At 44.5% G+C, this 27,785-nt stretch overlaps 1 protein-coding gene across 1 annotated transcript; it reads right to left on the reverse strand.

Moving 5' to 3' along the window:
- Positions 1-4,210: 4,210 nt before the first annotated feature.
- On the reverse strand, positions 4,211-27,754 carry LOC111977918 (rap1 GTPase-GDP dissociation stimulator 1). Its single transcript, XM_070448696.1, has 14 exons — positions 27,742-27,754; positions 25,621-25,671; positions 23,726-23,848; positions 22,528-22,653; positions 22,150-22,278; positions 21,822-21,947; positions 21,534-21,677; positions 10,084-10,215; positions 9,722-9,856; positions 9,344-9,469; positions 7,163-7,302; positions 6,914-7,040; positions 5,986-6,110; positions 4,211-5,791 (listed from the first exon to the last, which is right to left on the reverse strand). Exons 1-14 carry the CDS (start codon positions 27,752-27,754, stop codon positions 5,786-5,788), a joined length of 1,503 nt encoding a protein of 500 aa, XP_070304797.1. The 3' UTR covers positions 4,211-5,785.
- Positions 27,755-27,785: the final 31 nt, after the last annotated feature.

The raw sequence follows: 27,785 nt of genomic DNA on the forward strand, positions 1-27,785 counted from the left end.
TAAAATTGATTAAACGTCYATTTTTTTGTCACTGGCCTACACACAATACCGCATAATGTCAAAGTGGAATTATGTTTTTCAACATTTGTTAAAAATGGAAAGCTGAAATGTCTTGAGTCAATAAGTAGTCAACCCATTTGTTATGGCAAGCCTAAATAAGTTCAGGAGAAAGAATTTGCTTAAAAAGTCATATAATAATTTGAATGGACTCATTCTGTGTGCAATAATAGTGTTTTTAATGACTATCTTGTCTCTGTACCCTACACATACAATTATTTGTAAGGTCCCTCAGTCGACCAGTGAATTTCAAACATAGATTCAACCAAAAAGACCAAGGAGGTTTTCCAATGCCTCGCAAAGAAGGGCACCTATTGGTAGATGGGTGAAAAATGTCTAAGCAGACATTGAATATCCCTTTGAGCATGTTGAAGTTGTTAACTACACTTTGGATGGTGTAGTAATACACCTGGTAACTATAAAGATACAGGCGTTCTTCCTAACTCAGTTGCCGGAGAGAAAGAAAACCACTCAGGGATTTCCCCATGAGGTCAATGGTGACTTTAAAACAGTTACAGCGTTTAATGGCTGTGATAGGAGAAAACTGAGGATGGATCAACAACATTGTAGTTACTCCACAATCATTTAAATTTAACTAGGCAAGTCAGTTAAGAACAAATTCTTTTTTTACAATGACAGCGGGTTAACTGCCTTGTTTGTTCTGGGGCAGAATAACAGATTTTTCCCTTGTCAGCTCAGGGATTTGATCTTCCAACCTTTTCAGTTACTGCCCCAATGCTCTAACCACTAGGCTACCTGCCACCCCAAATTCAATACTAACCTAATTGACAGAGTGAAAAGAAGGAAGCCTGTATAGAATAGAAATATAACAAAATGTGCATCCTGTTGGCAGCATGGCACTAAAGTAATACTGCAAAAAATGTGGCAGAACAAACTTTTTGTCCTGAATACAAAGTGTTATGTTTGGGGCAAATCCAATGCAAAACATTACTGAGAACCACTCTCCCTATTTTCAGGCATAGTGGTTTATGTATCATGTTATGGGTATGCTTGTAATCGTTAAGGACTGGGGAGTTTTTCAGGATAAAAAAATTACGGAATGGAGCTAAGCAGAGGCAAAATCCTAGAGGAAAACTTGGTTAAGTCTGCTTTCCACCAGACACTGGGAGACCTTTCAGCAGGTCAATAACCTAAAACACAAATCTGCACTGAAGTTGRTTACCAAGAAGACAGTGAATTTTCGGGAATGGCAGAGTTACAGTTTTGACTTAAATCTACTGGAAAGTCTATGGAAAGACCTGAAAATGGTTGTCTAGCAGTGATCAACAACCAATTTGACAGAGCTTGAAGAATTTTGAAAATAATAATGGGAAAATGTTGCACAATCCAGGTGTAGAAAGCTCTTAGAGACTTACCCAGAAAGACTCACAGCTGTAATTACTGCCAAAAGGTGATTCTAACATGTGTTGACTTAGGGGTGTGAATACTTACAGTATGTAAATGAGATATTTCTGTATTTAATTTTCAATACATTTGCAAAAAGGTCTAAAAACATGTTTTCACGTTGTCAGCTTGGGTTATTGTGTGTGAGTGGCGCAGCGGTTTAAGACACTGCATCTCAGTGCAAGAGCCATCACTGAAGTACCTGGTTCAAATCCAGGCTTCATCGCATCCAACTGTGATTTTGAGTCCAATAGAGCAGCACACAATTGGCCCAGTGTTGTCTGGGTTTGGCTGGGGTAGGCTGTCATTGTAAATAAGAATTTGTTCTTAACTCACTTGACTAGTTAAACAACGGTAAAAAAATGTAATTGGTGAGAAAATTCTGTTTAACATAGTTATAGTATTCACTGTAGTGTTTTTGCGGACTAACGGCAAATTTTCCATAACCTGTAGGCAGGTCAGACTGGGGTCTGAACACATAGTTCAAAGCTTCTGCTCTTTTTTAGAAGACATCTATACATGGCATGTAGGTTTCACACTTATGGGTTTCGCAAATTGGGATTTCGGGGAGGGGAATGGGCAGGGTATATGCAAATTAAATACGGTAGTATTTATAATAGTTTAAAAAGTGTAGTGTTTTATAGAACTGTGTTTTTATTGCAGACATTACTTTAGTATTTAGTACAGTGTTTTGTGTGAATATAGTAGTATGTAGTATTCACTATAATAATCTACAGTATTCTACAACATTCTATAGTAAAGTACTACACACCATACTACAGTGTGTAGTATAATATTCTACAGTATACTACGGTTTACTACAGAGTTCTGTAGTAAGTACTGTAGTGTTCTATAGTAAACTGTAGTAGTTTTTCACGTGTGCTTCCTGTCTGTCTAGTGCTCAGAGTCTCTGGGGAAAGCTCTGCTAGAGTACAAAGAAGATGTAAGAGTCCGTGACATACGAATGACATTCAAATGTCATACGACTTGTACGCTTCCATAGATAACTTGGTATACTGTGATACACAGATCAAACATGGATGGCTCTTACAGACATCTATTTCTAGTGGTATGTGGTCCTAAATGTGTATCCCACACAGATGACTTGGTACATACTGCAATAGAAATGGAAGCCACTGACATGCCGGTCACGCTCCAGGTTCTAATTCCAATGTTGCGAGATGTGCAGTGCGACTCCAATAAAGACAACCTGGTATACAACCATGATGATTATAGAGGTGGTTATCTGATTAGCTCAGGGTGCAGAACTGGGGGCAGGTTGGCAGCAGTGTTAATGACACACTCAGGACTCAGCTGTGCTCTGCCTGGTGTGAGACACACGCAAATACACACACACGCGCACACACACACACACATACACATACACACAAGAATACTGTCTGGGCCCGTGGCCCAGTATCCCACTCTCCTGCGGAGATCACCCATATGTTGGCCACTGTGCAATCTGTGAAAATCTGTCGCTACCCAATGATACACGTACAAGCATGTACTCACACACATAGATCACACTGGAAAACACACACACACACACACACACACACCACAACAACACACCAACACAGAGCGAGAGAGTACTGTAAGTGAAGTGTGTACATACTGAGACTCATTTCAATAAGGAGCCCTGGGAGAAGCATCTACACCCTAAAACCATGTTTGCCACCTAGTGGTTAGAGTGGTTGTCTTCCTCTTCTAATGTGCTACGTTGTTGTTCCCTGTCCTTCTACATGTAACAGTATAACTTTAGACGTCCCCTCGCCCGACACGGGCGCGAACCAGGGACCCTCTGCACACATCGACAACAGTCACCCACGAAGCGTCGTTACAAGCCGCGCGTCGTTACAAGCCGCGGCCCTTGCAGAGCAAGGGGCAACACTACTAATAGGTTTCAGAGCAAGTGACGTAACTGATTGAAACGCTACTAGCGCGTACCGCTAACTAGCTAGCCATTTCACATCCGTTACACTCATCCCCTTTCAACCTCCTCCTTTTCCGCAGCAACCAGTGATCCGGGTCAACAGCATCAATGCAACAGTCTACTTTAACCGTCCCCTCGCCCCGACACGGGCGCGAGCCAGGGACCCTCTGCCACATCAACAAGGGTCGCCCACGAAGCGTCGTTACCATTCATCCAAAAGGCGCGGCCCTTGCAGAGCACAGGGGGCACACTTACATTCTAGGTTTCAGAGCAAGTGACGTAACTGATTGAAACGCTACTAGCGCGTACACGCTAACTAGCTAGCCATTTCACATCCGTTACATACAGGCGGGACATACAAGGGCTTTTTACACAGTATGTATGGTGTAAAGCACAGTACGGGCCTTTAAAACCCAACTAAAGCATTACCTCTCCTGTAACCACTGAGGCTTTACCACAACTCATTCTCCTCATAGGGAAAGAGCCTAAGGGAGTCTGTGTGAAACAATGTGTTAATCAGTGTTTCGAGTACGTTAGCAGAGTGAGAAGAGCAGCCATCATGTTCGGAAAATGACAAGTAGACAGCAGACCCAGTATTAAATTGTAGGAAAAAAAAGACCAGCAGCCCTCCTTGTCTCCTTCAGTTTTTTTCACCTATCCTATGTTCACCTGTCCTATGTCCACCTGTCCTATGTTTTCAGATCAGTGCAGATGAAGGAAAGGAGACAAGGACAGGAAGTCTTTTAGAGAACTGAAACACACCCACAGTCATTCCTATATACTCCAATGAACAGAAAAGAGTCACAGGCCATGGCCATTTATATATTTTTTATTTCCAGTTGTTTCTGTAAGCCACCCTTTTTAAAACACCAAAATAGTTATATTTCAAAGATAAATTCAATAACAACAACTCAGCTCCCATTGAGTAGCCTATTAGGTACTATTAAGGACAGACAGAGGGACGGAGTGCTGTTTTCAGTTGATATTCACGATATAAATGCTTTTGAAATAGCCATCCAGTCTCCGTTGGGCTCTAGACACCTTAACAAATTGGTCTGAAAAGGAGTTGGATGAATCAGGGCTCTGAGTGCAACATTAAAGCTCCCTTCATCACGAGCCCTTTGCTGCCCCAGCATTCTCACAACATATTGATCTCTTTTAATCAGAATGTTGGAGCTGGCACCCAGTGGGAAAGCTGCCTGACACTCTCACAGCTCTGTAATGATTACCCTGCCCAGTGCCCACCCACCTGGGCTCTTAGATAACTAGGACTGAGCTAGATGTTATTTTTGGGATAAATGTCTGGAGATATTCCCTCTGACAACATGGGATAAAAACCTCTTAGGTCTACAGTTACTGTTATCTTCCAGTACCTGGATGACAATCAAAGAATACTTTGGAATAAACTCCAAACAATTGTTAATCAGATTAGATTTCTTACTTCCTTACGCACAGTTTTAACAATTAGAATGTACTTTGGTAAAAGATCCTGATTGAGATATTGACTTTGAATGCTTTTCTTGTCCTGTACACTGTAGATATTGCCAAGAGGATCTCACTAAACGGGATCCACAGAGAAGAGACAGGCATGGTCATATTCTTGGAACATTTACATCCATATACATTGGTCAATACGGAGCATAGATAGAACATCACATTAATAAACAGTGTCAGATGTTAGTTTTATGTTTTCCATTGAGGAAACACATTAGATGCTATGAAATAGTAGCCATCATTAACTCTATGGCGCATACATACACAAACATTTTCCTTTGACAATATACACTGGTCCCTACAGGAAATCTACATAGTGCACATTCAACTGATTGGTGTACTGATTAGAATAGCTATTTCACACATACAGTAAACACTCTTTCTACAGATGGTCATGATGAGTGAACCGGGGATGTTGTGCTTCGTGTGCGTTTTACATGGGTTGGCTCATTCAGCTTGTGCTTCGAACATCGGCTATCACCTTGTTACCTCTCTGTCAGATTGGGTTGGTCAGTCCTAGCATATCTCTGTCCAACTGTGTTCTCCATAGGCCAGGTGAATGAAAACCCAGCTTTGGAAGACTGTCAATATGTGCGTCTTTTCAAACCCTCCACCTCTTTTCCCCTTTCAGAGCGAGGGATGGGTTGTTCTCTGGTGAAGTGCGGTTGATGGGTAGGATGGTGTGGTCACGGTAGTAGGGGTGATTGTGGTGGCACGTGGTGCGGAGAGTCTATGATCACATTGACCAGGGCAGTGGTCCGGTCAGGACAGTCTAGCTGGTTTCAGAGAGCATGGCCAGCACTGTGTCGGCCTGTGTGGCTAGCTTGGTGCTGGAGTGACCAGAGAGCTTGTTGAGCGTCTCCTTCAGGTTAAGAGATTCCATTTCTTCCTTCATCATGCCTGAGAGAGTGAGAAAGAAGTAGAGAGAGGACATGTGTGTGTGTGTGTGTGTGTGTGTGTGTGTGTTGTGTGGGATGGGGTTGTGTGTGTGTGTGTGGTGTGTGTGTGTGTGTGTGTGTGTGTGTGTGGTGTGTGTGTGTGTGTGTGTGTGTGTGTGTGTGTGTGTGTGTGATGTGTGTGTGGGGGGTACCTACTGGAGTTGCCAGGCTACAGATGAGGCCTAGGCGCTGAACTGACCTCCACTGCCCCCACTGGGTCTTCCAGCATCTTCTGCAGTGTAGGCAAGAGCTCTGCCTCCTGGAATGATTCTGCATGGAGTCTGTAGAACAGCAGGACACACACGCACACACACACAAAGAGTGTGTGTTAGTCTCTCATTTACAGTAAGTACATTACGGTATAGTACATTGGTATGCGGGGAATTAGTATAAACTAAATAAGCTTACAGTAATTCACCATTGTAAAATATGAGCTGATATATTACATTAGCAGTATATATTACATACTATATAATATATACTGACATTATTACAAATATACACGTTATACCAAACTTTAGAACACCTTCCTAATATTGCCCTCAGAACACCTCCCTTTCGCCTCAGAACAGCCTCAATTCGTCGGGCAGGGGACTCGACAAGGTTGTGTCAAGTTGGCTGAATTATTTTGTGGTAGACCATTCTTGATACACACAGGAAACTGTTGAGCGTGAAAAACCCAGCAGCATTGCAGTTCTTGACACAACCGGTGCGCCTGGCACTTACTACCTACCCCGTTCAAAGGCACTTAAACTTCTGTCTTGCCATTCACCCTCTGAATGGCACATATACACAATCCATGTCTCCAATTGTCTCAAGGCTTAGAAATCCTTCTTTAACCTGTCTCCTCCCCTTCATCTACACTGATTGAAGTGGATTTAACAAGTGACATCAATAAAGGATCATAGCTTACACCTGGATTCACCTGGTCAGTCTATGTCTTCATGTTTTGTATACTCAGTGTATTAGTTCTGGTTACTGTCAGTAAACCTGTATCTAGTTATATTATGCTAGTCCAAATGGTAGCTTTAGATGTATTGGTCTTCCCCTCTGAATGCTCTCAAAGGATAGTAGAATCCCTCACCAATGTCAATGGCAGATGCAATCGCCAGGGCAACCAGGGCTTCATTCTGCATGATGACGTGTTCACTGGTTGCCATGGAGATGAGGTGACGCACCCCATCTGCTTTGGTTACAGCGTTGATGACTTCCTGTCAAAGTCAGGAGGAAGAGAATCAGCCTCTAGAAGCGATGGGGTTTACGTACTGTATGTATGGTGTGTGTGCGTGCGTGGGTCTGTGTGTGTGTGCACGCGCATGTGTGTGTGTCTCACCGGAGCACGACTGTGTCTAATAAGGGCAGCCAGGAGGCGGTTTGCCTCTCCCCTGACCCCTGCATGGTCCCTTGCCTCACACCACTCCATGACCCTCGCCAACAGAACCTCATCTTTGCCCAGCACTGTAGCTGCCTCCTCTGACAGAGGTCGAAAGGAAGGAGCGGAGGAAGAGAGAGTAGGAGATAGAGAGAGGGTGTGAGAGATTGAGTGAAGGGAGAGAGTAGAGATGAGAGAAATATGTTGGGTAGAAAGGGATGATTGAAAGAGAGGGATATAGAGGAGAGAGACAAAAAGAGAAGGGAGGAAAATTAACAACAGAAAGGATCAGAGAGGGTGAGGACATTAGAAGTGTCAAGGAACAGGGGATTGAAGAAGTTAGAAAGAGAACCACAGAGACGGGCAAAGAAACGGAGAGTCAAGATTGAGGTGGGCTGGTGAGCAAAGAGAGCAGGAGTGAGAAAGCAGACTCAAGAGTGGTGATTCCCTTTAGACTAGTGTATTACCTCAGTAGACTCCAGTAAGCAAGGGGAGCCACAGTACCCTGCAATTTACCGTGACAGGTCATAGCAGTGCCTGTGGCGGCTTGGTATTTACTCTATTGTTTGGGGCTGAGAACTCCCACAGACAGTGTAAATAGGCTGTGATTCCAACAGTGCCGTTGGACATAGTATAACATTACAACATCTAATGGAGCTGAATTAACTATCAATTACAGGTGGTTGGTTGTGGGAACAACAGCCCTGTTTCACACATTTATCACAAATAAAATGACTCCCACCACATACAGTTGCAGCCAAGTGTATTTGCACACTTGCACGTTTCTTACACAATTCCCTACTTGTTCAAAAAATACTTTGAAATTGAAAAAGGTCTGTCCTTGAGGTTTGATAATGCTGTGTGGTTGCTTTGCTAGCTCTGGCACTACGGGCCTTGAATGTGTGCAAGACATCGTGAAATCTGCATATTACAAAGGTGTCTTGGAGTGCAGCYTTCAACCCAGTGTCCAAAAACTGTGTCTCTTGAGGGTTGTGGGTCTTCCAGCAGGAGAAGAATCCCAAAACACACGTTAAAAAAATCATCCAGATATTGTTCAAGATGAAACGTTGCACAGTTCTGGAGTGGCCAACGATGAATCCAGATCTGAATCCCATCGAAAACCTATGGAGAGATCTGAAAACAGTTGGTGGAWGGCACACCTCAAACTTTAAAGAATTGGAGCAGTTTGCAGTTGAAGAGTGGGGCAAATTGCCAGTAGAAAGGTGCAGCAAGCTCATTGATGGCTACAAGAAGCGTTTGTCTGCAGTTATCTTGGCCAAAGGCTGTGCAACCAAGTACTAGCTCRGGGTGCCAATCAGTTTGTCAATGCCATTTGTTTTTATTTTCGGAATTAAAATTGTAAAAGTAACGGTGCTACACATAGGATTTTTTTGTAGAATTTTAGCATCGTAATTTCAGAAAATGTCCATAACATATCATTGTACCATCTAAATCACTGTGAAATATATTTTAAATAACAAAAAGTAGAGTTTTTACAGCTTCAAACAGCTGTAAAAACTATATTTTTTGTTATTGAAAATATATTTCACAGCGACTTAGACGGTACAATGACTCCCTACACTATTGTTTTCTCACATAAACTGAAGAATTTTACAGCCAGGAAATGAGTGCAATTTCCACTAGATGAAACAGCCAGAAAGTCAGAACAGTTTTCCCAGTTTATCAACAGATGCCACAAGGGCGGGAAAAATCAATAGGCAAATATCACAGCCAATCACAACACTGGCAGGTAAATAATACTCTGAAACATTATCATTCCACTGTTAGTGGCAGATATTATCAACATTTTCTGAAATTAAAATGCAAAGATTTGTGCAAATCCATTGTGTAGCACCTTTAAGTTTCCCGAAAATAAATRGGTTGTGCAATGTTGAAAATATAATAACAATGTGTGGAGACCAAAAGTATTTTTCCTCAAGTTTCTACATATTTTAAAAGAAATAGGGATTTTTTAAAAGAAAAGTGCAAGGGTCCCAATATGTTTGGCTGCTACTGTACAATTACCTCTGTCCCAGCTAAATGCATTTTGCCTTTATGATTTTAGCTTAATCAGATACAGTATAACCCACACATCTACACTGAGCACACACCCCTCCTCCACCATACACCTTTCCCACTCACCTTGGCCATCCACCATCATGCGCAGGGTGCCCAACAGTTTGAACTGCACTGGGGGCATGTCAGAGCGCAGCAAGGTCCTGATTCTCTCTGTCACCCCGTCCTTCAGCATCCTCACCTTATTAGTGGCTGAAACACCAGGGAGAAGAGGGATCAGAAAGGTCAGAGCTGACAGTCCTGAGAACAGCTTACAAGAGAATACCATTAGTGATTCATTTCACGGTGTCAGTTTGTAATTCAGTGGTGGGGTCAGTCGGGTCGGTGGGGTCAGTGTGAAATGAGTGCAATTTCCACTAGATAAAACAGTGTGTGTGTGTGTGTGTGTGTGTGTGTGTGTGCACGCATGCATGTGTGTATGTGGTTATTCATCCTACTATGCACCTGGGATGGCCAGGTTTCTGAGAGCGCTCAGTCCGGCATGCTGGACGGACACGTCGCCTTCGTCCACATGCTGCTCTAGCAGGGTCAGGATATGTGGAACCACCCCCAGCTCCAACATCTTCACACAGTTACTGTCTGAGAAGGTTGAGAGAGGAAGGGCGATAGAGACAGGGTAGAGAAGAGACAGTAATTGATGAGAAGAGACAGAGAAAAGATACAGAGAGAGAAAGAGGCGATAAGGTAATCAAATATGAAGATAGACAGGGGCTTAGAACATCAGAGACTGGGGAGAATCCATTCTCATGTCAAAACCAAAGCAGGCAATGCAGATGTGTCAATCTGAAGGCATTTTGCCATCTTACCGTTCCTGGCAAAATTGGCGATGGCCAGGGCTCCAGACAGCTGCAGCTGAGTGTTGGAGGACTGCAGCCAGGAGAGCACGTCCTGGTACACCACTCCTGTGCCCTCGCCGAAACACTTCTGCATGGACTCATCTAATGCACCAAAACACAGCACACAGGGAAAGGCAGCACATCAGACTAGTCAACCACCAACCATAATTTTTTTGTGATCAATATTTCATTTTTAATTTTAATTTTATTTATTTCACCTTTATTTAACCAGGTAGGCTAGTTGAGAACAAGTTCTCATTTACAACTGCGACCTGGCCAAGATAAAGCAAAGCAGTGCGACACAAACAACAACACAGAGTTACACATGGAATAAACAAACATACAGTCAATAACACAATAGAAAAAAGTATATGTACAGTGTGTGCAAATGAAGTAAGATAAGGGAGGTAAGGCAATAAATAYGGCATGGTGGCGAAATAATTACAATTTAGCAATTTAAACACTYGAGTGAAAGATGTGCAGAAGATGAACGTGCAAGTAGAGATACTGGGGTGCAAAGGAGCAAAAAAAAAGAAATAACAGTATGGGGATGAGGTAGTTGGATGGGCTATTTACAGATGAGCTATGTACAGGTGCAGTGTCCTGTGAGCTGCTCTGACAGCGGCGCTTAAAGTTAGTGAGGGAGATATGAGTCTATTTATCAAATAAATAGAAACAGATAGAAATCATCACATTTTTACTCATAAAAATCAGCTCATGCGATGTGTTGATTATGATGATATGTGTTTATATATATGTGTGTACAGTACCAGTCAAAAGTTTGGACACACCTACACATTCAAGAGTTTTTCTTTATTTTTTACTATTTTCTACATTGTAGAATAATACTGAAGACATCAAAACTATGAAAAAACACATGGAATAATGTAGTAACCAAATCAAAATATTTMTTATATTTGTGATTCTTCAAAGTAGCCACCCTTTGCCTTGATGACAGCTTTGCATACTCTTGGCATTCTCTCAACCAGCTTCACCTGGAATACTTTTCCAACAGTCTTGAAGGAGTTCCCACGTATGCTGATCACTTGTTGGCTGCTTTTCCTTCAGTCTGCGGTCCAACTCATTCCAAACCATCTCAACTAGGCTGAGGTCAGGTGATTGTGGAGGTCAGGTCATCTGATGCAGCACTCCATCATTCTCCTTCTTGGTCAAATTGCCCTTACACAGCCTGGAGGTGTGTTGGGTCATTGTCCTGTTGGTAAAACCAATGATAGTCCCACTAAGATGGTGCCATCCCAAACCAGATGGGATGGCGTATCGCTGCAGAATGCTGTGGCAGCCATGCTGGTTAAGTGTGCCTTGAATTCTAAGTAAATCACAGACAGTGTCACCAGCAAAGCACCKCCACACCATCACACCTCCTCCTCCATGCTTCACAGTGGGAACCACACACACASAGATCATCCGTTCACCTACTCTGCGTCTCACAAAGACACGGCGGTTGGAAACAAAAATCTCAAATTTGGACACATCAGAACAAAGGACAGATTTCAACCGGTCAAATGTCCATTGCTTGTGTTTCTTGGCCCAAGAAAATCTCTTCTTATTATTGGTGTCCTTTAGTAGGGATTTATTTGCAGCAATTCAACCATGAATGCCTGATCCACGCAGTCTCCTCTGAACAGATGTTGAGATGTGTCTGTTACTTGAACTCTGTGAAGCTTTTATTTGGGCTGCAATCTCGGAGGCTGATAACTCTAAMAAACTTATCCTCTGCAGCAGAGGTCCTCATGAGAGCCAGTTTCATCATAGCACTTGATGGACATTGCTTTAAGACCTTCATGTCTTAAAGCAATGATGGACTGTCGTTTCTCTTTGCTTGTTTGAGCTGTTCTTGCCATAATATGGACTTGGTCTTTTACCAAATAGGGCTATCTTCTTTATACCACCCCTATCTTGTCACAACACAACTGATTGGCTCAGACGCATTAATTAACTTTTAACAAGGCACACCTGTTAATTGAAACGCATTCCAGGTGACTAACTCATGAAGCTGGTTGAGAAATGCCAAGAGTGTGCAACGCTGTCAAGGCAAACGGTGGCTACTTTGAAGAATCTCAAATATAAAATATATTTTAATTTGTTTAACACTATTATTCTACAATGTAGAAAATAGTAAAAGTAAAGAAAAACCCTTGAATGAGTAGGTGTGTCCAAACTTTTGACTGGTACTGTATATATAAACATGTATTATCATAATCAAAACATCGCATGGCCTGATGTTTATTAGTAAAAATGTGATTCATAGTCAGAGTATCTTTGCTCAATTACATTCGGAATCAAACATCAATCAAATTTAGTAATGTTGTCACACCCTGATCTGTTTCACCTGTCTTGTGCTTGTCGCCACCCCCCACCAGGTGCCTCCTATTTTTCATACCTGCGTTTTCTGTTTGTCTGTTGCCAGTTCGTCTTGTCTCATTAAGTCGTCCCAGCGTATTTTCCACACGTTACCTTCTCTCTAGTTCTTGTTTTCTAGTCTTCCCGGTTCGACCTTTCTGCCTGCCCTGACCATGAGCCTGCCTGCTGTTCTGTCCCTTTTTGACTCTGCCTTGGACTACGAACCTCTGTCTGCCCATGACCTGCCCTTTTGCCTGCCCTTTTGTCATAATAAATATTTTGAGAACCGAACCATCCGCCTCCAATGTCTGCATCTGGGTCATATCCTGTGGTGTGATAGTACGAACTGGCCATGACTGACCGAGCAAACAGACCAGCTCCACAACGCTGTCTCCCTGCAAGGACCCACCATGAGGAGCTACTTCAGAACCTCCTTGAAGGAACGTCATGACCTCAGTAACTTCACTACTAGCGATGCTTCTCCCCAGCCTACCCCGGCTTCCCGAGAACCCCGCTTATGTCCTCCGGAGCGCTATTCTGGAGATCCTGGAACCTGCTGGGAGTTTCTCTCCCAGTGCTCCCTCATCTTTGAGCTACAGCCCTCTTCGTTTCCTTCAGCTTGGTCGAAGACAGCGTATCTTATAACGCTGATGGTACTTCGCTACTTTAGTACTTTGCTACTTTGTCTGCGTCAAGACTACCGCAGTGTGGTAGACTTTTACACGCTGGCCGCCAAGAGTGCCTGGAACCCGGAGTCCCTGTTCAACACCTTCCGTCATTACCCAGGGACCTCGACTCCCTCATAGCCTTGATGATAAGGATCGATGGGCGCCTACGGGAACGCAGGAGGAGGAGGGGGTCTGTTCTCAGCCATACTCGCTCGTCCACAGTTTCTCCCTCGCCTCCGAAGAACCCCGGAAGTCCCCGATGCCGGCATCCCCGAGAAAATCCGAAATCACCCGAGCCCCCTCTGGGATCATCGGGGACTGGTATCTCGTCTCCTCCTGAGCCCATGCAACTGGACAGGGCTAGATTGTCTCCTAGAGAATGTTTACGTAGGCTGCSCTGCAACAGTTGCCTGTGTTGTGGTACCACAGGACATAACATATCCACCTGTCCAGTAAAAGACCAGGCTCCTCAGTAGGTACGGGTATGCTGGTGGGCCATACAGGGAGTCTCTAAACTCCCATTACCCATAGTCCTCTCCGCGCTATCCTGCTGTGGGGTGACAGGTCAAAATCTCTCCGGGTGCTCATTGACTCTGGGGCTGACGAGAGCTTCATGGACGCTACCCTGGTATCTGAGCTGGGTATCTCTACTCAACTCCTCTCCATTCCCAAGGACGCCAGAGCTTAGGACGGACGCACCATTGGCAGGGTCACAGACAGTACGGTTTCCATTAACCTGTGAGTGTCGGGTAATCACAGAGAGTCCYTACAGTTTCTACTAATTGGATCTCCTCATACACCTGTCGTTTTGGGATTTTCATGGCTCCAGAGACACAACCCCCTGATTGACTGGGCTACCGGAGCCCGTTTTGCCACACACATTGCACACTTAAGGACGTGCTTGGGAAAAGCTTTGGATCTCTACGCCATTCCTGCTGAGTACCAGGACCTCCGGGAGGTTTATAACAAGGCTCGCGCCACATCCCTTCCTCTGCATCGACCCTACGATTGCGCTATTGACCTCCTCCCGGGCACCACACCACCTCGGGGGCAGCCCAGAGACCAAGACCATGGAGGTATGTATACATTGAGGACTCTCTAACTGCCGGGATCATGTGTCCTTCTGCCTCCCCTGCCGGCGCAGGGTTTTTCTTTGTAGAAAAGAAGGACAAAACCCTGCGCCGGTGTATCAGCTACCGGGGCCTTAATGACATTTCTGTAAAAAAATTATACCGCAGCTTTATTCGGGGCTACAGCACCCTGGCCTCCCTCCTCTCTGCACTCACCTCTCCCCAGTTGCTGACCAGGCATTTCTTGATCTGAAGCACAGCCCCCATCCTCATCCATCCGGACCATCGTCAGTTCGTGGTGGAGGTTGACGCCTCGGACATTGGAGTGGGGGCCGTCCTGTCCCAGCGTTCAGTCCAGGACCAAAAGCTCATTTCATCTCCCATTGTCTCAATTCCATGCTGGAGGATTGGAGGCACTAGCTTGAAGGAGCGGAACATCCATTCTTAGTGTGGACTTGCCATAAAAATGTGTAATATCTCGSCACCGCCGAGCGCCTCAACTCAAGGCAGGCTCGTTGGAGTCTGTTATTCACTCAATAAAATTTTACCATTGCCTAACCGGATGTTCGTTCCTGATTCGGCCTGGTCCCCGGTCCTGGAATAGGCCTGTCATAACAAATAGTGTCCCCCTGACAAAAAGTGTCCCCCCCTGCATCACAATAGGATTCAATGATTTCTAGCTTCTGTTGCTAGGGCTGTTGCTAGAAATTGCAAAATTCTGACCGGATTACGTAATGAATCAAAGCGTCCGTTGCTATGCTGGTTGGTTGGCTCTATTTTACCTCGTAGTGGTCGCGAAGGAAGGAGGAGGCGAGCAGTTCTAGTTCTATTTCACCTCATAAGCGCTCGCTCAGTCAGCGCAAAATTATTACCTCATAATATCTTTCCAAGAACGATGGTTTTGACTGTGACAACCTGCTGACTACATGCTGCTTCAGAGGACCAAAAAGACTGGAAAGAGAACACTCTTTCRTTACCATATATTTGTCTTTATATAAGAAAATATTGTTAAATAGGAAGAAATAATTTAAGCTGTTTTTAGATTGATGTTGCTAGCTACTGTACTTATTTACCTCAGCCTGCCTAGTCAGCTAGCCAGCTACAGTAACTGTTATTGTAGCTTTCTGTTTGTTGCTACCATGTTGTTGTCATGTTGTGTTGCTACCATGCTGTGTTGTCATGTGTTGCTGCCTTGCTATGTTGTTGTTTTAGGTCTCTCTTTGTATAGTGTTGTGTTGTCTCTCTTGTTGTGATGTGTGTTTTGTCCTATATTTATATTTTGTAACTTTTTCATTTTTAATCCGAGCCCCCGTCCCTGCCTTTTTCCTTTTGGTAGGCCATCATTGTAAATAACAATTTGTTCTTAACTGACTTGCCTAGTTAAATAAAGTTTAAATAAAAAAAATAAAAAAAAATAAAAAAATTGTATGTAGCTTGCACTTCAATGGCATCCCTCAAAGAGATGTTATGTTATCTTTCCAACCAGGCGAAGTACAATGAAGGCACCACTGATCTCACAAGAGGCGCAAAAGAGAAAGGAAGAAAGTTAGAAAGAAAGGATGAAAGGGAGAGAGAGGTGGGAAGAGAGTGGAAGACGGACAGAGAGAGAGATGGAAAGAGAGATGGAAAGAGAGAAACAGAGAGAGAAAGACAGCAGTGAAAATGTACTTAAACTTCAGGTCAGTATTTCAGCAACTCTTCTCCTCCAACTTGTTAGGCAATCAAATGTACCTACGGGGGAAGGATGGCCAGCCACACAGGTGGGTGATTTTTTACTAAAGTGGAGAAAGAGGCCATGCTAACCGAGATTGATGCTGGCCATTTCGGAGTGAAGTGCGTGAGTGAAGTGCAACATCGACCTATACGCTGACTCGGTGAGTGAGTTTATAAAGAAGTGCCTTGGAGATGTTGTACCCACTGTGACTATTAAAACCTACCCTAACCAGAAACCGTGGATGGATGGTGGCATTCGCGCAAAACTGAAAGCGAGAACCATGGAAAGAGGTCTGGAAATATGGCTGAATATCAACAGTGTAGTTATTCCCTCCGCAAGGCAATCAAACAAGCAAAATGCCGGTACACGGACAAGGTGGAGTCGCAATTCAATGGCTCAGACACGAGACGTATGCGGCAGGGTCTACAGGAAATCTCAGACTACAAAAAGAAAACCAGCCACGTCACGGACACTGACGTCACGCTTCCAGACAAACTAAACATCTTCTTTGCCTGCTTTGAGGATTATACAGTGCCACCGTCGCGGCTCGCTAACACGGACTGCGCCCCACCCCCCTCCTTCTCCGTGGCCGACATGAGTAAAACATTTAAATGTGTTAACCCTCGAAGGGCTGCTGGCCCAGTCAGCATCCCTAGCTGCGTCCTCAGAGCATGCACAGAGCAGATGGCTGGTGTGTTTACGGACATATTCAATCACCCCCTATCCCAGTCTGTTGTCCCCACATGCTTCAAGATGGCTACCATTGTTCATGTACCCAAGAAGGCAAAGATAACAGAACAAAATGACTACCGCCCCATAGCACTCACTTCTGTCATCATGAAGTGCTTTGAGAGGCTAGTCAAGGATCATATCACCTACACCTTACCGGCCACCCTAGACCCATCTCAGTTTGCATACCGCCCCAACAGGTCCACAGACGACGCAATCGCCATCACACTGCACACTGCTCTATCCCATCTGGACAAAAATAATACCTATGTAAGAARGCTGTTCATTGACTARAGCTCAGCATTCAACACCATACTACCCTCCAAGCTCATCATCAAGCTGGAGGCCCTGGGTCTCAACCTCGCCCTGTGCAATTGGGTCCTGGACTTTCTGACGGGCCGCCCCCAGGTGGTGAAGGTAGGAAACAACATCACCACTTTGCTGACCCTTAACACTGGGGCCCCACAAGGGTGRGTTCTCAGCCCTCTCCTGTACTCCCTGTTCACCCACGACCGCATGGCCATGCACGCCTCCAACTCAATCATCAAGTTTGCAGACGACACAACAGTAGTGGGCTTGATTACCAACAACGATGAGACAGCCTACAGGGAGGAGGTGAGGGCACTCGGAGTGTGGTGTCAGGAAAACAACCTCTCACTCAACGACAACAAAACAAAGGAGATGATTGTGGACATCAGGAAACAGCAGAGGGAGCACCCCCCTATCCACATCGATGGGACAGCAGTGGAGAAGGTGGAAAGTTTTAAGTTCTTATGAGTACACATCACAGACAAAAACAGCTTCTATCTCAAGGCCATCATACTGCTAAACAGCAATCACTAACTCAGAGAGGCTGCTGCCTACATTGAGACCCAATCACTGGCCACTTTAATAAATTGATCACTCGTCACTTTAAACAATGTCACTTTAAATAATGCCACTTTAATAATGTTTACATATCTTACATTACTCATATRACAAGTTGTCACGACTCCTACCGAAGGTGGCTCCCCTTCCTGTTCGGGTGGCGCTCGGCGGTCGTCGTCYCCGGCCTACTAGCTGCCACTGATCTTTTCCTCCCCCTCCTTGTCTGTTTATTAGTTACACCTGTTTTTAGTTAGGTTAATTAGTTGGGCTTTATTATCCAGCCGGCCCGCCTGCTGGGTGTGCGGGATTGTTTTATGTGTACTCGTGTACACGCCTGTACACGAGTACACGGTTGTTCGTGTACGTGAGTTATTTTCGGGACTGTTTAGTTCCACTGTGTTGTTTTGAGTGGCGTCGTTTTCACCTGTGTGGTGAATAAAGGAGTAGCGCTACTCTGAACTCTCTGTCTCCTGCGTCTGACTTCTTCCTCCACTACACCCCGGGCATTAKACATGTACAGTACATACTGTATTTTATACCATCTATTGCACCTTGCTTATGTCGCTCGGGCCATCGCTCATCCATATACTTATGTACATACTCTTATGTACATACTCTCATTTACCCCTTTAGATTTGTGTGTATTAACATCTGCTAACCATGTGTATGTGACCAATAAAATTAAATTTTATTTGACTGCCTAAATCAATCTACGTTTTTTCTGACGGGGAATTGCCAAGGAGGTGGACAGCTGGGCAAGTGAAATAACCTTTTGTTTATCAATCACATTCTATTATATCTGAAATTATCATGACTTCAATTAATGTCATCAGAGAGCACGCAATGTTTCAAATTGTCACTTTATGCTTAAAGGTTAGTACCCTGTCTAGCCTGACAGAAGTTTGAGAGGGTGAAGACTGTGGCGCCGGAGTTGAAGCCCATCAAAGTTGTTTCATCATGGCACTTGATCGGTAAGCGTCCCAATTCAAATCTTGTTCTGATAAGTTGTTTTGTATTGGTTTCTTTATTTGACCACAGCAGAGTTCAGTATTATAGAATGTGTGTATGTGTGTCTCAGTATCCTTACAAATATGAAAATCTGCATACTGTATGACACAGATACAGGTAAGAATAAAGTAATCGTCTCTCTAACACTTTAAATGTTTGGGGTGGACCTCATCGGACCCTTCACGAAATCCAGGAAATGGCCACAGCTGGTGTCTGACGGCGAATGATCACTTTACCAAGTGGGTGGAGGCAATACCCATTAAGGTCAGTAAAGGAAGAGTACGCGCTTAACTCTAAATTCCCTTCTGTAACCGATTAAAAAGGGTGTTTGTAACCAAAAATAGATTTTAGTTTGGTATGATACCCATCAAGAACGAGACTGGCGAGGCCACCTCCAAGGCGATGAAGGACATCTTCAACACCCACGMTTCTCCTGAGGTCATCTTGAGTGACCGAGGTCATGAACACTGGAACAAGGTACGGATGTTATTGGTTGTATTCTGCCACTAATGGTTTGTTTTATTTATTTTTTACAATTTGTTTTTGTTTTTCCATGGTACATAATCAAACATATTTTAATATCTTACATTGWCAATAGATATCACTTTCCTACCCCCTCCTCCAGGTTTGGTGAATGGACCAACCAGACCCTTAAGACTGCCATGGGCAAGTCCCTTGGTGGGAGAAAGGTGGGAGAACAACCTGAAGGTAATTCTCTTTGCACACAACAGCAGCACACAGGCCTACACCGAGTACGGACGAGAGCTGCAGCTGTTGACTGAGGTAAACAATGCAATTGTATATACAATTATTGCATATACTTAGTCTTTCAAATTTGTGTTTGTCTATTGCTATTTTTGTATAACGTACTTTAAGATCACTGAAACCCCACTTGATGTAGTGGAAGTTGTCGAAACAGATCAGAACGCCTTCGAGGACCACCTTCAGGCACGGACTGAGAAGGATGTGGAGGTTCTTGACCAGGTAAAAATGATTGTCCGCTGTTGATTTAWTTTCTGGCCCTCCAAGAGATATGTAAGAAATGTATTTGTAATATGAAATATAATTGCATTTATTCCTGTTAWCATCGACATGGCGCAGGATAAACAGAAGGAGTGCTACAGAAGCAGAATCAAGAAGGGGACCAAGTGCTACGACAACCGGGCGAATTACTTGGTTTGGAAGAAGGTACGAAAGGAAGGCGAGACCTAGGAAACCTCGCTGCTTTTTCGGTCCTAGCTGGTCACACCATCTGTTAAGGTGAATATAAAAAATTGCAGATAATAACTATTTGCATTTGCACACAAAATAACCCGAAGCTAGTTTAAGTTTCCCTAACACTGATCTTTTTKTCTTTGTCTTCCTAGGGATATCTCGGTGGAAGCCAATAATCTTTTCCSWTTGGACAGTCGARCACTGAAAGCACTGATGCACTACACTTCGGTGAAGCCCAATAGACAAAGTATGTTAAGCTTTGGTTGACATTTGCGAAAGCAAGAAATGGTAGTTATGCTGAGCTTATCAAAATGTACCTCTTCAATTTACCTCTCCAAATGACCTTGGGACCATCGTCTGTCATTAGGTCATCACAATGTTGATATAGCAACGGACGTTTATTGAATCCCAWTGTGACGCAGAGGGGGACACTTTTTGGCCGGGGGACATTATTTGGCATGACAGGCCCATTCCTCTAAACTCACCTGTCATCCCGGCTCAAGTCGGACCCTGGCTTTCATCCGCCAACGTTTTTGGTGGCCCATCATGGTTCCGGACATCTCTGTATTCGTCGCCGCCTGCACTGTGTGCGCACAGAACAAGACTCCCCAGCAAGCTCTYGCTGGCCTCCTTCAACCACTRCCTGTTCCTCATTGCCCCTGGTCCCATATATCCCTGGACTTTGTCACCGGTCTCCCTCCGTCAGATGGCAACCCCACTGTGGTAGATAGGTTTTCCAAAACTGCACATTTGATTCCCCTTCCCAAGTTACCCTCAGCCAAGGAGACGGCCAAGCTTATGGTGCAGCATGTCTTCCCGGATCCATAGACTTCCGGWCGACATTGTCTCCGATCGGGGTCCTAAGTTCTCGTCCAGGTTCTGGAAGGCATTCTGCACCCTCATTGGGTCATCGGCCAGCCTGTCCTCCGGYTTTTATCCTCAGTCCAACGGCCAATCGGAGCGAGCCAATCAGTACCTGGAGACTACTCTTCCCTGCCTCGTCTCTGCCAACCCCACCACCTGGAGTACACCCGCAACTCCCTTCCCTGCTCGGCCACTGGACTCTCGCCCTTCGAGCATTCCTTGGGCTACCCGCCCGTGCTCTTCCGTGAGAAAGAGGTCAGCTGTCCGTGTACCTGGAAGAGAGCCTGGTCCACTCTTCGTAAGACCACCTCTAGGTATCGGCGACAGGAGGATTGCCACCGGACCCCAGCTCACCGCTATCGGCCCAGACAGAGGGTATGGCTGTCGTCCCGTGATTGCCCCTACGGGTGGAGTCTGGAAAACTTTTCCCTCTGCTGTTTGTCTTCTGTTGCCCCGTACCCTCTGTATACATCCCACTTTCCATGGGTCTAAGATTAAACCTTTGTCTCACAGCCCTTTGTCTCCTGTTTCCAGTTCGTCTTGTCTTGTCTCTTCAAATGTCCCAGCATGTTTTCCGTATGTTACCTTCTCTCTTGTTCTTGTTTTATAGTTTTCCTGGTTCTGACCTTTCTGCCTGCCCTGACCCTGAGCCTGCCTGCCGCTCTGTCCCTTTTTGACTCTGCTTTGGACTACGAATCTCTGCTTGCCCTTTTGCCTGCCCCTTTGTCATAATAAATATTTTGAGAACTAAACCATCCGCCTCCTGTGTCTGCATCTGGGTCATATTCTGAGTCGTGAGAGATGTGAGCTGATAGACAGTGAAATGGTGTGGTTGTGTGAGTGAGGCATGGACACAGAGGGTTAGGTTGAAGGGGAGGATAGTAAAGGGGTTCTGGTGCCTTCAGGTCAGGTTGAGTTCCTTACCTCCCAGCAGGAGAGACACGATGAGGTTGGAGCCGATCTTGATGCTGCAGAGATCATGGGGATCAGAGCCACCCTGTAGACCTCGAATCATCTCAGACAGAGCCTTAGGCACCCCCGACTCCACAAACTGCAGCTTTAGCACGTCTGACAACAGCAGCACAGGAGGGGTGTGTTAGTCTGAGCACACATTCTTTCAACCCTTCATGTGAAAAGCATAAACCCCATACAGCCTATTTCATCTCACGTGTCTCTGTATAAATTATATTTCAGGCCCTTGTCCAGACTCACCACTCTCTCCCAGTGATCCCAGAACCTCCAGTATGATGTGTCTTCTCTCTGCGTCAGGAGCCCGTTTCAGCTGGGCTGTCAGCACCTCTGCCACGCCCACCTCTACCAGCGCCTCCCGCGCCGTGTCTGCAGGGATCAGAGGCCAAACGTTTTTGTCTAAACCTTTATCTAACCAGGTCTTTCTGTTATGAAACAATTCTCATTCACAGATAAGATGTGAGGAACACAATATCAACTGGTTCAAGTCAGTATACAGTGTACAGTCTCCAAAACAAATGAGTCATTCCTCGTCTCTGTGACCCTCTAAAGTTCCTCTGGTGGTCCTCACCCATGTCGGCCAGGTTACASAGGGCCAGCAGACACACGTTGACCAGTGGGTCATTCTCTGGATACTCCCTCATGATGGCCACCAGCCTGGGGATCACCCCACTCTGCACCAGCTGATCCTGCTGGGCCGCTGAGAGAGGGAGGAGGAGAGAGAATACAGGAAGGGAAAGAAGGAGGGAAAGTCTAATGGATTGAGACTGAGATAAATAGAAATAGAGAGGTGGAGGCACACACATCCACACACACGGAATTCACCAGGACAAGCATTGCGTGCTAAGATTGCAGATGAATTTAATAGGGTAAAATTCATCCTGTCACTGCAGGTAGAGCCTGATTCCCTGTGGGAAGGCCCCGGCCTGCTAGAGTCAGTCCCACTCACTGTTGTCGAAGCAGATGCGTCCGATGGCTCTTCCAGTGTGGAGCAACAGTTCCTCATCTGCACTGTTCAGCAGGGGCACCAGAACCTTCACTAGCCCCGCCTCAATGCACGTGTCCCTCACGGCCGCTTTAACACAGGGACAGAATTGCATCAATCTCTGATTCTACCCACAGTGAGCCTATGGCATTGGACTGGATTTTGGCAGATGTAAATGAAAAGTACTCTAAGCGCTGTCAATMAGTGATAACCAAAACCACCCCCTCGTTTTTGGTTTAGGGGGTGGTTAGTACTGAATGCAAATAACTGAGTGGCAGAGGTGCTTTAAGCATAGCACAGAATAATGCATAGAATAAATAACAATGTATAGTGAAAGAAGGACAGGCCACATCAGTAACAGATATTATGCATCGATCCAGTATCATCTACATAAAGTTAGAATGTGTCAACATCAAATGTGTCAACATCCATAGCAAAATCAACTTATTTTATTTTAATCAGTGAGTCTTTCTAACACAGTATGAGTCAGAGTAGTAGTGATTAAGGCCTTGGTTCTCTACATTAAACTCAGATTTCAGGCTGGTCTCAGACTAGACGTAACATAGTAAATGAAAATCTGTGACACTAAAATTAGTATGATATGTTACGTTTGGTATGGTTACATAAAACAGAAGGTTACTTAAGGCAAAAACTAAAGTAGCGTTGTTGGTCGGGGTGGGTGTATAACGCAAACGTCTAGCAACCCGAAGGTTGCGTCTTCTAATCTCATCACGGACAACTTTAGCATTTTAGCTACTTAGCATGTTAACTAAGCCTAACCTTAACCCTTTAACCTAACTCCCAACTCTAACCTTAACCCTAACCCCTAACGTTAGCGTTAGCCACCTAGCTAATGTTAGCCACAACAAATTGGAATTTGTAACATATCATACGTATTGCAAATTCGTAACTATTGTACAAATTGCAGTTTGTATCATATCATATGAATTGTAATACGTAACATATCATACGAAATGGATGATGGACATCGACAAAAATGCATACCATACCAAACCTAATATACAGTATCATACTAATTCGAGTTTTCTGGATTTCCGTTTACTATGTTACGTTTACCCCTGAGTCCAGGTTGCAGATTGGTATTCATGCCCCATACCCCCTGTCCCTTTGTCTACAGTAGTAAGGGGGCATCTAATCTCACCTTCCCTGGCCATTTCTGCCACCACCAGTGCCACCTGGTTGGTGAGGAGACTCTTCTTCCTGAGGGACTGGGCCAGGATGGGAACGATACCACTGGAGGCAATCTCCACTGCGGCACCCTTCTCTGGGGACAGATAACACATACTTATATGGCAACTACCCATGGGCATGGATATAGAATAGAATGGAATATAACTGAGGATGGAAAATTACCATTGGCTCCATAGTAACATAAATATCTTTATTGACCTATAGACAACTTGCTAATTGTTAACCAGAAATTAGTTCTGACACAAAACTCTTGCTAATGTACTGTAAGTGTCCCAGCAGTAGATATAATTCAATTTCCTGTCAATCTTCTCTGTGTTGAGATTGATCAGGATCACTGGGTGCAGAGGTTGTCTTAGGCCTTCCTCTTTCTACTCCTGTTTCCGATTAACAGTGACTCTAACCCCTCTGTAATGTCAGGAGACCAGAGAGAGAAACTAAAATAGAATCCTCCTCTGTTGAGCTTGGGAGGCAGATTCATTGTCATTAAAGCAGCAACGTGCAATAGACACAGAGGAAGACCTGATATTAGCATTTCCCCTTTCAAAGAATGACACAACAGCCAAGGAGGCAGGTCAGGTTGTCAGGCTACGCTGCGCTGCTATGGTAACGTCCCCTTGCCCGTTTTTGAGGGGAACCAAATTTAGCTGCCCGTGCACAGTGCAACCTCAGATAAACTGGATATTTGCTGGAGCAGAGAGAGAGAGAGAGCTGGAGAATAACCTGAACTGTCCCTATCACCTGAACTGTCCTGACCCCCCCCCCCCCCCACAGCACTGTGATATTTTAGCCTGGTCTCATAGACTAGACGTAACATAGTAAAAGTACATTCGGGACACTCAAGTTAGTATGATATGTTATGTTTGGTATGGTTACATAAGACCAAAGGTTACTTAAGGCAAAAAAGAAAGTAGGGTGGTTGGTTGTGGTGGATGGGTAGGTGTATAATGCAAACATCTATCAACACAAAGGTTGCATGTTCGAATCTCATCACGGACAACTTTAGCATTTTAGCTAATTATCAACTTTGCATCTACTTGCTACTTTTTAGCTACTTGGCAACTAATTAGCATGTTAACTAACCCTTCCACTAATCCTAACCTTCCACTTTAATTTAACGTTAACCCCTAGCTAACGTTTGCCACCTAGCTAACGTTAGTGTTAGTCACCTAGCCACCTAGCTAACGTTAGTGTTAGTCACGTTAGTTACAACAAATTGGAATTCATAACATATACATTTAGCAAATTCTTAACATAGTGTACACATTTTTATTCATTACATATTGTACGAATTGCAATTTGTAACATATCATACGAATTGTAATTTATAACACATCATAGGAAATTGATGATGGATATCCACAAATTAATACATACCATACGAAACGTAACATACAAAACGTAACATATCATACGAAATGGAGTGTCCTGGATTTATGTTTACTATGTTAAGTCTACCCCTGAGTCCAGGTTGGATACAGAGGAGAAACAGCAGAGGTGTTCTGAACACTCCTGCAACACTCTCACATTGAAGCAGTCTTTTAAAAGCTGAAGATTTGGGCTAAGACCACGACAGGCATCCAAAATCTGAATAAAAGAGAAACTTTGCGCCTCAACCCAGTAACTCAAAAAAGGGGGGAAGAACAGATTCCAAAACAACCTGATGAATAACGTTGAGATAATTTAAGCTGAGACGATAGATCCGCATTGCTACTGTAGTTTCTAGAAGCTATGGCCTTGCTTGCCATGGCCAAAGCAATGCCATAAAATCTGACTGATGGGAACGGGCAGGAGTGAGATTGATGAATCAGAGGTCAGTGTCTACTGCAAATGTGTGTGTAGACTCACTCTTCTCCAGTAGCACAGCCAGCAGGGTTAGGGTTAGGGTTAACCCTAAGCCTACTGTAGAGTGTGTGTAGACTCACTCTCTCCAGTAGTACAGCCAGCAGGTGTCCAGATGAGCTTAGCTCCTGCTCTATCAACTCGGTGCTCACACTGATGGCATTCAGTGCCTCAGTCAGGAGTCTGCAACAACTACAGACACAACACACACATACACACATGCACCAAGTGCACACACGCACAAGCACACAACAAGCACCACACACACACACACACACACACAACACACACAACACACAACACACACACACACACACACACACACACACACACACACACACACACATCATGTATTAGTCATATCCTCCTGTAGAACAACTACCTTGGTCACATATACAACAAAATATTCCTGTACAAATAATACATGCTGGTAACCGTACATCCATGTATACACATCCACACTGCAACTCCTCATGAACCTTCAGGATCTTTCAATTTCATAGTGGCTTGCCAATGCACATACATGTCAAATGTATTGCACTTGTCAATGTTGGTGCAATTAATCCAAGCCAAATACATTGGCACATAGAGTATAGGACCAGAGTGATATGAATATATGAATACACAGGCAAAGAGGTCAAGTTGCATCATGGATTATACATCAGAGACAGCGAAGGGGTGGCTGGCAATGGTATCCCCCATGCCAGAGGCTAGGAGTAGAAGGGAGAGAGGTGGGGAATGTGTGTGCGTACATCATTTCCGTAACATGCCTCTGTCCCCTCCAGCTAGCAAATATCGGARTGCTTGGTGCGTGACGCTGTCTTGTCACATCCCACACTTTCCTGCTTGATGATGTTGTTGTGACAGGGGACACTGTGTGRGTGTGTGAGTGCATGCGTGTTTGGGGGGCGGTCTCCCCGTTCAGGCTCTCCATTGGTCTCCCTCCATATAGACAAATGAAAGAGTTATCATACAGTATATACATTACTTATATATATTAAAATATTTGATTGTGTAAGGAGCCAAGTATCTTATTGATCACTATAATCTTGGCCTTAAATTACTTTACAACCTCATTGAACCTATCTGAAAATAAAGCGATATGAACAAAAAAAGAGCAGAGAACCGTTGACTTGAGCGCAGAGAGAAAGAGAGAGTAAAGCAGAGCTTAGTCAATGTGTGGGTGTGACAGTTAGCTGTCCTCTGTGCTGTGTCGTCAACACATACTTTCTAAGCAGAGCCACAGACAGAGAGTAATCACCTTGGCTAATCCCTGGTAAGCAGTGGGAAAATAGAACCTACAGTAGGGGGCTATCAGGGTTATATATAGGCCCGGGACGATACCAGAATCGCAATACTCGTCATTATCGTGGCAAGGAAACTAAACTTATTTCGTAAAACAGCCCTAATGTTGGAAACAATCATCCAGAGTCCCATTTATTTAATTTCCAAGCTAGAGCACACAATATTTGACATACAGCAGGTTCTTAAAGGACCAAAGACTTTGGTCTGCTTCGTGTTTTTATTTTTGCCATGGAAAAAAACATGACGATACTGGTATCGTTACAGCGATACCTAGTAAATACACAGAGTCAAGTACCACACAGATCCCAATTTCACAGTTTCCGCTTGTCATTCAGTGTGTGTGTGCATGAGTGCGTGTGTGCATATGTGTGAGAGCGTCTAGGGAAATGCTGCGTACAGCAGAGTTAATCTGTTCCACTGAGATAGATATAGGGACCCCCCCATGGTCATTATTACCACTGACATACCACAAACGAGGTGCTTCCTTTAGGTATCTCCAGCCCTCCCATCTCTCTCTCTTTCTCCCCTCCTCTCCCTGTCTTCCAGGGTTGCTTCAGAGACATCCCGCTGTGCCCTGTCTCTGTCCCACAATGTTTACCTGGGCCTGTAATGTCAGCCCATATTACTATGACCTTTAAACACAAGACAGGGAACTAAAACAGACAGGCTGATTGTCTCTTGGAATCTGAGCTACATCCTTMTTGATTCCCACTGTACTGTACATCCCCTGCTCCAAATATTGGCAATGCCTCCACTGCTACACTCACTCATTGGCATGCACACGCTGTAACGGAGGTTTTCAGAAAGGGTTTTTCTACTCACCCACGTCGGCCATGGCTGCAGGTCGGCAGGCGCTCACTACTGTC

This window comes from Salvelinus sp. IW2-2015, linkage group LG18 (assembly GCF_002910315.2).
Source record: "Salvelinus sp. IW2-2015 linkage group LG18, ASM291031v2, whole genome shotgun sequence".
NCBI classification, from domain to species: Eukaryota; Metazoa; Chordata; class Actinopteri; order Salmoniformes; family Salmonidae; genus Salvelinus; species Salvelinus sp. IW2-2015.